This window comes from Electrona antarctica (assembly GCF_951216825.1).
Source record: "Electrona antarctica genome assembly, contig: scaffold_850, whole genome shotgun sequence".
Classification (NCBI taxonomy): domain Eukaryota; kingdom Metazoa; phylum Chordata; class Actinopteri; order Myctophiformes; family Myctophidae; genus Electrona; species Electrona antarctica.
The window spans coordinates 2,919-15,000 of NW_027638544.1; the positions used below are offsets into that span (position 1 = coordinate 2,919).

Consider the following 12,082-nt stretch of genomic DNA (forward strand, 5'->3'; position numbering starts at 1 on the left):
ATAATTCAGCTTACTGTGGAGACACATAGTTTCTGAGTTATTTAACTTAAACGCCCAATGCATTCTCAATGGCAATAGCACAAACTTTGGCATGCTACTAGTCCTACATCAGGGGTGCCCACACATTTATGACGTGAGAATGAGATCTACGTATGGCTCCAACGAACTGCAACGCCCAAGGAGGGCAGGCATATATTTTTTTAATATATATGCATGAGCCTGTATGATTTCTGGTATAGAGGGGCGGGTGCCGGTCGAAAACAGGCGGTAGATCCTATTGGTTCGCGTCTCTGCGCTGTTATTGGCCAGCGAAGTATACAAGGAGGTGGGGCTTCCTATATGTCAGATCTTCCAATGCGTTGTTGACCCCAGGCTTTCATCTTTTAGCCGAATGCGAACGGAAATAAATAATAAAACCTGGCTATACTGTGCATTCAGACTCTTTAGAGCAGTATTTCTCACAACTCCATAGCGTCCCTATTGTGGATATTTTGTAACAGTAACTGTAACAGTTGTTACAGTTCATAAAGTTAACATAACTATAACTAAATGCATTTGCAATTCAATAAAGAGGTTACAAGGTTCCAATATAGCAAAAATATTGGAACTACGACAGTAATATGCACTGTGGCCCTCTGGAGTGAGTGTGGAACTATATTGGCCCTTGCCATCGTCAAAGTTGCCCAGCCCTGGTCTATGGGAATATAAACAGGAAAGCCTGTACTGTATATGACTATCATGTTACTGTCAGGTCACCCTGCCTCTTTCATCCAGCATCTGACATTGCAAGGAAATAAATGCACATACAATCCAGTTTAAAAAAAGATGGCACATTTATTGCAACATAAATGTTATATACATTTTGTGTTTTCTGTTAACTGAGACAGAAAATTCAAATTTGTTGTTGCTGTTTCTTTTTTCTCTTCTTTTTCCCGATGTGCATCGACAATACCTTGAATTTCTTTTGACACGAGAACAAGTCTTTTTTTCAATCAAACAACAACAGACTGAAAAGTAAGATGGAGGAATCTGAAGCTCATATAATGCCTTTTCTTTACGTACTAGACTGAGCAACAGTCCTACTATGTTCTTAAGATGCCGTTTGTAATTTGTCTGATGATGATAATAATGAACAGGTTATGGTAAATAACCGTACATTTTTACTATCTAATATAGTAAAATAAAGTAAGAAACTTTTTTACTCAAAACTTTCGATTTCAAAAATCTAGAAAGAGTAATATTTAGAATTCAAGAAATATTCTTACAGTATTATTGTATAAAAGACTAACTACAGTGAAAAATAAGCCAAATGTTTTTTTTTTAACCTTTTGATTTTTTTTTCATATATTATACAAGGGAAAGCGTCGGGGAATACAGCACATGTCTAGCTTGGCAAACGGAGGAGCAAACAAACAAAGGAACAAAGGAAGTCAACAGGAAATAAAAAAAAGAAACACAAAGGAAGGAAGGAAGGAAAGAGAACAGGAAGTGACATACGTTTATAACCCCCAACCAAAGTCTGCCAACATGAATACTGAAATTAAGTGCGAAGGCCACATGCAGTCAGGGAAAATATCATGACTTCACTTATTCTGTGATGTTTAAAGGATATGAATTGTTTTTGTAAACTCACAGAGTGGCATATCCATTGTATAACCGATTTCCCTTTTTGAAAGAATACTCTATTCTGGATGTGGCAGCCTTATAGTTTAAGGTCTAGATTATTGATGGAAGACAAATATACAAAGAAATCAATTGACTTTAAGACCAAAAGTTAACTTAATAAAGGGAAAACATAAAGCATGCACACTGATAGGGGGTGAAAAAAAATAAAGCCATGACCAATGTCTTGAAACAAAAATAACTGAAATGAATGAATGAATCATTTCTGCGTTTGTTCATAATTGCACTACTGTTCTAAGACACCAACTATTTGGATATTGAATTGAATTCATGTGAATTCAAAGAACTATCTAGTCTGGCTTACTGTGTCGTGTACTTTTCACCGCTTGGATCAAAACACCATTTAACATGTATGCTCAACGTACAGTACAAATAAACATAGTTATGTGTATAGTTTTTCTTTACCTACAGAAGTAACATTCTTTGAAACACATGTACTTGTGCTTGTGTTATTGACAGGAACAAAAAATAATAAAGTTTTATGTTCATCAGGCCAGGAGATACTATGGTCATCGTTTTGAATCTACAACTTCTTCGGTAAAGCAATTTCTGATTTAGCCAGTGGCAGGAAATAACAAAGAGAAAGCTATGTCTGCTGAAGTCCAGAGCATGTGCAGGTACACATTATACAACTTTTACAGTTTAGTCTTACAGTAGGTGTATTTAAAGTAGTGCCCATTACCGTGAATCGTTTATTGTGACAAGATAGAACAGGTTCAATTTTATCGTCAGTCCTATAGGAGTGGCCTCTGACGTCTGACGAGGAGTCAACAGCGCTATCGTGGAACGTATTACTTGCTTGTTCTATTCCGGTTCATTCCGGTCTTGGCGGTCTACCTACCAAAAACCAGGATATAGCTCACGGTGCTCTCGCGACTCATTTACGTTGGTGTCACGGTGAAAAGTCAACCTAATTACAAGTACTGTATACGTTAAGTATTTGCCTAGTTAAGACACCTTTTTGGGGAAGAAAGAGCAGCCAAACACATTTGACATGGCTCTGACCAAAGGTTGTGTCGAGTCGTATAATGTGTACCTGTGGTGGTGATAAACATCACAACAATCTGCAAAAACACATCAAATTGTTTACACGTAATACTATTATGGCAAAGGTACTAAAGGGCAATGAAATCCCCCCTTTTTTCCCCTTTAGTTAAGACACTAAAAATATGCAGGGAATGCTAAGGTTTGTAAATAGTTTGCTCTCTGTATTTTTTACTCACTAAGCACGCACACACACACACGCACACACGCACGCACGCACGCGCACACACACACACACACACACACACACACACACACACACACACACACGCACGCACACACACACACACACACACACACACACACACACACACACACACACACACACACACACACACACACACACACACACACACACACACACACACACACACACACACACACACACACACACACACACTCACACACACACACACACACACACACACACACACACACACACACACACACACACACACACACACACATACATACATACATACACACACACACACACACACACACACACACACACACACACACATACACACACACACACACGTACGTCTAACATTGTCCTTTCAGTTAAACTAGAGTTTGCCATCCTTCTGCCACCTTTGCCACTAAGACTATAGCACTAGAGTAATATCTACAAGCTCACGGGTGTGTTACACCATGACGTGTTGTGAGCTTGTAAAATCATCTATTTCTGTCGCGCGACGTCTTAACACGTTAACCCAAGTCCAACTCGGGCTCTTTGTACTGGAGAGCTCACACAATGGGGAGGGGGGGGGGGGGGGCAGCAGCAGGAAGCGTTCTGTGTTTGGTCCATTCCGTGGCGGTCGGTCAATATGCTACAGAGAAGGAACCAAGCATTCTGTAGGTTAGTTTTGGTTTAGAAGATGCTGCTCGTTGTGGAATGGGATACAATTATAAATTATAAATAATATATAGTCTTTTTTTTCTCGTTTTGAACGGGGCACGTAAGTCTCTCACCAATAAACATTTACAGTGTGGGGTTATAAATATCACTCTTAAACACTGGCCAATAAATACATTTCAATCTCTGTCGTTCCCCATGGCTCGTCGGGGCTAAGTGCTTCTGTTTGATTTATTCTTTCATTTTTTGGGGGGCGACACCTGGCAAACTGTAGATTGACTGAAAAGCTAACATGCTTCTCTTTTGAAAAATCACTTACATTTCCCTTTAGACATACACTTTATAGTTCAATAACATAATAAATAGAAGAAAGAAAAAAAAGAAACAAACAAAAACACAATTGCTGTTACAATGCATTCGTCAATTCAGTTTTAGGCACAAGGCAATTTCCACTTTGGGCTCGGAGGAGATTGCGTCAGTTCTCTGATTGTTTGTTCAGATAGTGATATGTGCTGAAGAAGTTTTTTCTTCTCGTGGGCAGAAATTCGCTGATAGACATTGGCTGTTGTCACAGAGGGGGGGGGGGGGGGGGGGGGGGTTGGGGCTGGGTCTTCAATCGTCTTCAATCGTCTTCAATCGTATAGGATTGGATTGTGTTAGTCTTGGTAGTTTTTCGCTTGAAAAGTGGTCCGTTTCTTCCAATTGGTGTCACAAAACGTGTGTGTCCTGTCCGGTCTGACCACTGGGAGAGGCAAGATCACCATCTCTTTATCTTACAGAAATGATCTGGATCGCATTTGATCTGGAGAGGAGAAGAACAGTATTTACAATCAAGAGATGCAATACAACAAGCCATATTCTGCCTCCTTATTCATCCCTATTGTGATGTCATCATCATCATCATTATCATCATCGGTGAGAATAGCTGATCTACAAGCTCACAGCGGGTCGCATTGTGAGCTTGTAGATCGGCTAGATCGGTAGATCTACAAGCTCGTAGCGTGGCACAGAGTGCCGCACTATGAGCTTGTAGATCTGCTATCTTTGATCTGCTATCTTTGAATATTGAAATGAAAAAGGTTGGAGAACCATTGGTCTATACTGTAGGCAGTAGGGGTGTAACGATTATAGTAACTGCATCGAACAATTGATTTCAATTTCAAGAATCGAATTAATCTAAACAGCAACATTGACTTTGTATCGTATTGTATATCGTTTTGCAATGCAAATAATCGATTGTGTCAATATTAAGTACTTGTTGTATACTTGTTGTATACTACTATGCTATTTTAAGAAGAAAAAAAGAAAAAGAGGCATTTAAATACTATCGCAATAGTGAACCAATATCGTCCATGTATCGTATCGTCAACCATGTATCGTGATACGTATCGTATCGCTGTTAAAATGTATCGTTACACCCCTAGTAGGTAGGTGATGATGTACAGTAATGGTTCCCAAAGTGGGGTCCATTTGGATCCATTTTGTACACTCTCAGAGTTAAATGAACATTGATTTGACAATATAAATGGGGGGGTCCCAGAGATAGAAATGCCATTAAATGGGGGTCCGTAGACTAATGCATGTCAAACCGGGGGTCCCCATGCAGACGATCAGACTCCATGGCAGATAGGACATGAACTCTATGTTCAGTTTTTAAATGTTTTTTTTTTTTTTAATATATATCTGGCTGTGCTTTTTTTATGGATTCCTGTAGTTTTTTAGGACTTATTTATATAGTATTGTCTTGCACTTGATATATTTATTCTTGTATGAGTCTGTGTTGTCTTTTAACTATAGGAGAAACATAATTTTTTTCCCCTGCTGCTGCAGTTGGAAAGAAAAAAAAACAAATAAAGCAATCATGATCTTTGAAACGCGTTGAGTATCACTGCTAGAGCTGTACAAATCTTCTCTTATTGGGGTCCCTGGCATCTCTCTTCAAATGTGTGTCCGTGGGGCTAATTAGTGTAAATTTGGGGGTCCTTGACATGAAAAGGTTTGGGAACCACTGGTGTACAGTGCAGTAGGTGTAACCTACCTACTATGCCACCAAAATGTGGAACGCCCTACCAACAGTCATTAAGACATGCAAATCCCTTGACTCCTTCAAAACTGCTCTCAAAGGCCACCTACGGACGGCTGCAATTCGAAACTGGCCCCCGTAAAATCTGAACCCCCACCACCCACCCCTTTTCCCCCTCACTGTATATGTTTCTTTTCCCTTTTTTTTATTTTATGATGAATTCCTGTTCTCTTTGTTTTGGCTATATAGAAGTGTCTATTTGTACGTCTCTAAATGTTTTGATGATTTGAACAAGGTGGACCCTCTTGTAAACAAGTGTAATGCTTTATTGGGTCGTCCACTCACAGTTAACAGTCTTTGTATTGAGTTGTGCTTGAAATGTACTGTAATTCTGCAAACTGTTAATACATATTTCAATCAATCAATCAATCAATCAATCAGGTTGTACAGTACCTGTGTGCTACTGTACTCAGAGGTGGCCCATGGGATTGGATGCGTCGCTGAGGCCGGGATGGTGGGCCTGTTGAGAGTCCCCCCCCCCAGAGACCCCCGACAGCTTCTCCTCCTCCCTCCTCTTAAGGCAGGCTGCTTTAGGGTTTAAGTTACGCTCTGGAGGTTGAAGAGGTGTACAAAGCAAAACCAAGCCATTAGGTTGAATACTTTTACTTTTAGTACTTTAAGTACATTTTGATACCGATACTTTTGTACTTTTACTCAAGTACATTTTCAATTCCGTACTTTTACTTGTAACGGTATAGTAGTTCTAAATTGCAGTATTGGTACTTTTACTTAAAGTAAAACAATTGAGTACCTTTTCCACCACTGGCTAAAATACTGAACAGTCGAGCTACAACACTGACCTCTGACTTGCTGCTCCAGGCTGAGGATGACGGCCACGGCCTGGTGCAGGATGAGCAGCTTGGTCTGCGGCTTCTCGCTCTTCAGGTGCAGCTGGCACATGCGGCCCAGCTCCTTGAAGGCCTCGTTGATGTCGCGCACGCGCAGGCGCTCGCGCGCGTTGTTGGCCATGCGCCGCTCGCGTTCACGCTCCGCCTTCTGCTCCGGATTCAGGTTGTCGTCGTCCTCGTTGATGCTGCTGCGGAGCGGGAACGGGACGGGATGAACAAACAGAACCCCAGGTCAGTTTGGAGACTTATATATAGGAGATGCCGTTTGTATAGAGACTAATAAAGGGCATTTCAAACCAGTGTTGTTTTCGTCGACTAAAACCCCAAAAACTAAAAATGTTCCTCGACTACCTTTTTCCACTGACAAAAACTGAATGGAAACTAAATGAAAACTAAGACTAAATATATTAACAATTTCATCAACAGACAAAAACTAGACTAAAATGTTAGGAAGGGACTAGTGGACAAGAGATCCAGTATAAGTCATTTTACACTTGGTTACATGCTGAAAATAGCAGATCTACAAGAACACAACGCGTTGATCAAGCACACAAGCTTGTAGATCGGCTATTTTCAGCAAGTGTAAAAACAGTCATTACGACGGCATCAAGGCCAGCTAAAATACATTTTAGTCGACTAAATCACCTGTAGATTTATCAGACTAAAATCTTGATATTTAGTCGACTAAAACTAGACTAACACTAAAACATTCCAGGTGACTAAATTGTGACTAAAAACTAAATTCAAAATTTGCTGCCAAAAACAACACTGTTTCAAACATGAAGCGATATAACACTCCTATAGTTCATTTTCAATGAAGACCTGCGTTTTTTTACAAGGAGAAGTTGCGGTGCGACAACGCAAGAGTATATTTACGTGAGTGCGGTCCTGTTGAATTTGTTGCGCGCATGCTCGTTTTGTCGTGCACACGCCCGCCGCGACTCATCACCAGACCTGGATTCTGTTTAGCTTTTTTTAGTTTTTATGCTTGCGTCGTCGCGCCCCTCTTGAGCAGACCTGTAGCAGACCTGTCGTTGATCCAGGCGACAACGTGTGCGTTCCTCGCTTCCCGTTTGAGAGACGTTTTGGCAGCTGAGAGCAGCTCTACGATGACTCATCGTAGCTGTTGCAACTTCCTGTTCGATATGTTCTGCCGATGTGCACATGTTTGTTGTTCTGCCTTTGGGTGTTGTTTTTTATCCATTGATGTTCTGTTTTTGGTTCACCACTTCGTGGCGCTCTGAGCTTGTACATCTGCTATTATTGAACATTGAAAATTGAAATAGTCCGGCAGTCGAGGTGGACGGGTGGGAAATCTGGTATATAGTCTTTTTTATTGGGCCAAAATATTGTCTATATTCATACATTCATGAATCCACTTGCTGACCGGCTGTCACTATTGGGCAATTTAGTTTATAGGGGTTTCTTGTGACCCTATCATTAACATCCTATGGCAGGCAAAAATTTCAAACTTTCCTTATGCTTTAAGTAGCATGTGACACGTCAAATTAGGGGGTTTTCATGATTCTGAATCCATTCCAAGCATGGATGGATGTTAATGGTAGGGTCACAAGAAACCCCTATACAAATAATTGCCCAACAGTGACAGCCGGTCAGCAAGTGGATTCATGAATGTATGAATATAGACAATATTTTAGGCCAATAAAAAAGAATATATACCAAATTTCCCACTTTAAACAAAAGAAGCCTGTTGGCTTCTGTGAGAACTGCTGATTTGGTGAGAACTGCTGATTTTATTAATTTGCTGTCATTCATTTATATAGAATGGGCCTCAGGTCTTAATGGGTTTAAAGGGATAATATTGGTCATTTTATCGTCTATTCAGATTTATGTGAATAAACACCCCAGACAGTTTTTAAAGTTCTTCGATTCAGTAATTAGATATTTGATATTCATTTTAGCAGCCCCTCCCCCTTCCTATACAAACCCATTGTAGCTTCAAACTCCATTTTAACTTAATTTTGGTGACTGATATTGTCCTTCTAATACGTGAAGGACCCCCCCAAAAACACAATTATCTGTGGTGGACCCCCCCCCCCCCCCCCAGTAACTGGGGTAAAGGCAGTGGTGGAAAGTAACTAAATACATTTACTTAAGTACTGCACTTAAGTACAATTTTGAGGAATTTGAACTTTTTCCAGGGAGAAAAAAAAAAGTCTGGGACTGAGTCCACTTCAATTCGGCATAGAGTATAGTGCAAACGTCGCTCCCTCTCTGCTGATTACTAGTTAGAGAAAATTTGCGAAATGTGTGGCAAATCTGCAAAAAAATGCTTACCACTAGCTTTCTTCACAGATAAATGTTCATAAATGTGTCTACTATAACATATAAATGTGTTCCAACCCAACTCCCTTGGGAAACTTTGTGACAGCTGCTGAAAGTTGGGGTACCATTAACAACTAATATTAGGCAAAATTCCCAAAAGTAGCATGTCATGTGTCAAACTAGGGGGTTTTCATGATGCTGAATCTATTCCAAGCATTATTGTTGCACAAAAACACTCCTTGGGCTAAATTCGGCCATAGCCACACCAAATGTGCTGACCTCATCACATTTGTGATGACGGCTATGGCCATTTTTAGGCGAAGGAGTGTTTTTTGTGCAAAACTAATGCTTGCAATGGATTCAGAATCATGAAAAACCCCATGTTTGACACATCACATGCTACTTAAAGTATAATGAAATTTGGAAGTTTTTGCCTTATATTGGTTCTTAATGGTACCCCAACTTTCAGCAGCTGTCACAAAGTTCCCCAAGGGAGTTGGTTTGGAACAAATGTATATGTTATAGTAGACAACTTTATGAACACATTTATGAAGAAAGCTAGTGGTAAGCATTTTTTTTGCAGATTTGCCACACATTTCGCTAATCTTCCCTTATTATACTGATCGTCTGCACCTTTGTTAAATTGACGCAGACACGTACACAGGTACACACACACACTCCTCTCTCTCTCTCTGTCGCTCTAATTAATTAGTCTCATGTCCTGCAGCTGTGTCTATTTCTCCCGGTGCTGCCTATGCCATAGAAAGCATAGGTGAGTTCCAGTCTAATATATACCTGGTCCGGGTGCCTCCGCGGGGGGTCTTGATGTCCCTCTTGTCCCCGTCAGCGTTGGAGTCCAGGTCGTCAGAGGAGTGGATGTCATCTTTGTCCTGGTTCTCCAGCTTCAGCTCCAGAGCGGCAGCCACCTGTCCAGCCAGGCCCGCAGCCAGACCTGCACACACACACACACACACACACACACACACACACACACACACACACACACACACACACACACACACACACACACACACACACACACACACACACACACACACACACACACACACACACACACACACACACACACACACACACACACACACACACACACACACACACACACACACACACACACACACACACACACTGTTTTAGTAAATACTGCAATGTAATGGGGCACGGTGGCACAGTCGGTAGGGCCTTGGGTACAGCCTTGGGTACCGCCTTGGGTACCGCCTTGGGTATGGGCACTGATGATGCGGAGGAGAGACTAAAGTGTAAATGGTACAGGATTCAAAGTCAAAAACCGTAAAAGTAGAATAAAGTAAGTATATATGGAGATAAGAGGTTTCTGCCCGGCTATTTTCACTACTTCTTCAATATTAATTTCTTTAAATTAACTTCTTCAATAATCTAATTCATGGAATTTCTTCGATTTTTCTTTCAATTCTTCATGACATTACTGGAAATTACTGGTATATTATACAACAGGTCGTTTCGAGGAAGCAATCTGATTGGTTCAAATGGCTTTCTAAGCCGTGCTTCAAACCACGATATTGGAACGGCTAATAAAAACAAAGAAATCAGCCGTGCTTTTCTCCCAGAGCGCAGCAGACTCGCTGGCTATGGCTAGCTAGTTTAATTTGTGGTCGTATAGTGACTACATCTGTTATTGAAAAATCATAATCTTTCCGTGATTCTCTTAGTTTTAAGGGTAACTGTTGTATAATTGCAATATTACAATAGGCCTATTGCTTAATTATCGTCTCTGTCAGGTGGAAACCTCATATGTCCAAAACCTGTATACTTTCACAGGATTCAAATTCCAAAAAGCGTTAAAAGTAGAATAACGTAAAAATATGGAGATTAGAGGTTACAGATTGATTGATTGATTGAAATATTTATTAACAGTTTGCAGAATGGGTACATTTCACATGAAAGCACAACTCAGTACAATGACTGTTACTGTGGACGACACACTGATAGAGCATTACACTTGTTTACATCAGGGTCCACCATGTTCAATTCATCAGAACATTCAGAGACGAACAAATATACACTTCTATATAAAAAACAGGAAATCATGTAAGGAGGTAAAAAGAAACATATACAGTAAGGGGGAAAGGGGGTGGGGGGGGGGGGGGGGGGGGGGGGGGTTCAGATTTTCCGGGGGTCCGTAGGTGCCCATTGAGAGCAGTTTTGAAGGAGTCAAAGGATTTGCATGTCTTAATGACTGTTGGTAGGGCGTTCCACATTTTGGTGGCATAGGAGCGAAATTAATTTAGTCCCTGGTTTGTGCCGAATAGAGAGAGAGAGAGAGAGAGAGAGAGAGAGAGAGAGAGACAGAGACAGAGACAGAGACAGAGACAGAGACAGAGACAGAGACAGACAGACAGACAGACAGACAGACAGACAGACCTCGGAAGGTTTCGAGGTGGCTCAGCTCAGCGCTGGATGTGGAGCCGGCACTGGGCAGCCCTCCATGGCTGCTGTTCAGACTGGCATCGTCGCGATGGTGGGTGGCACCCTGGAGCACGCACGCACACACACACACACACACACACACACACACACACACACACACACACACACACACACACACACACACACACACACACACACACACACACACACACACACACACACACACACACACACACACACACACACACACACACACACACACACACACACACACACACACACACAGCGACAAGGACTGGTCAAGGACAAGGCTGTCATGTGACAATACGTCCGTCCAGAGAGAAGAAGCTTTTAGTTTACCCGTGGCGTCAGCCAGCAGCAGCTACAATGTTTTCCTGACACCATCCATTACAACCCATGAGACCAGATGCTACAGAATGTCTTCTAAATCCTATACCTATATAAACTGTATTTTTTAAATTCCTTAAAATATGTCAATCACAGGTTCCTTTCGAAATTGGCCTGACATTCTCCTCTTCCTCCTTTTCCTAATAGTGTTTTGTTGATGTTGTCAAGTGTTAATTGTGCAAATCTTTATGCTACGTTGTAACGTTGATCAATTGAATACATTGGACCACAATGGAAACAAGTGCCATATGCAGGACTCTTTTGTGTTACCAATTTACAATTTAGGCAGACGCTCTTAATCCAGAGTGATTTACATTATGCAAGAACAAAAAAGCATGGCAAACATAGTTATCATGAATCATACTTATAAGCTAAGAACGTAACAGTGGAATATCTATATAATGAAACTATGCATATAGTGCTATGTCTACATAAAATGCTATA

The 12,082-nt window shown here is 41.1% G+C and overlaps 1 protein-coding gene across 1 annotated transcript in view; it reads right to left on the reverse strand.

Annotated features, from left to right (window-relative positions):
• Positions 1–814: 814 nt before the first annotated feature.
• Positions 815–12,082, reverse strand: part of LOC306917863 (transcription factor 12-like) — a gene marked incomplete at its 5' end in the record, with an annotated part of 26,710 nt that continues 15,442 nt past the window's right edge. Inside the window, 5 exons of the mRNA XM_079530760.1 lie at positions 815–4,388; positions 6,063–6,218; positions 6,470–6,705; positions 9,599–9,755; positions 11,225–11,333. Of these exons, the coding sequence (XP_079386886.1) occupies positions 6,079–6,218; positions 6,470–6,705; positions 9,599–9,755; positions 11,225–11,333 (642 nt within the window). The 3' untranslated portion in view covers positions 815–4,388; positions 6,063–6,078. The remainder of the gene's footprint in view (positions 4,389–6,062; positions 6,219–6,469; positions 6,706–9,598; positions 9,756–11,224; positions 11,334–12,082) is intronic.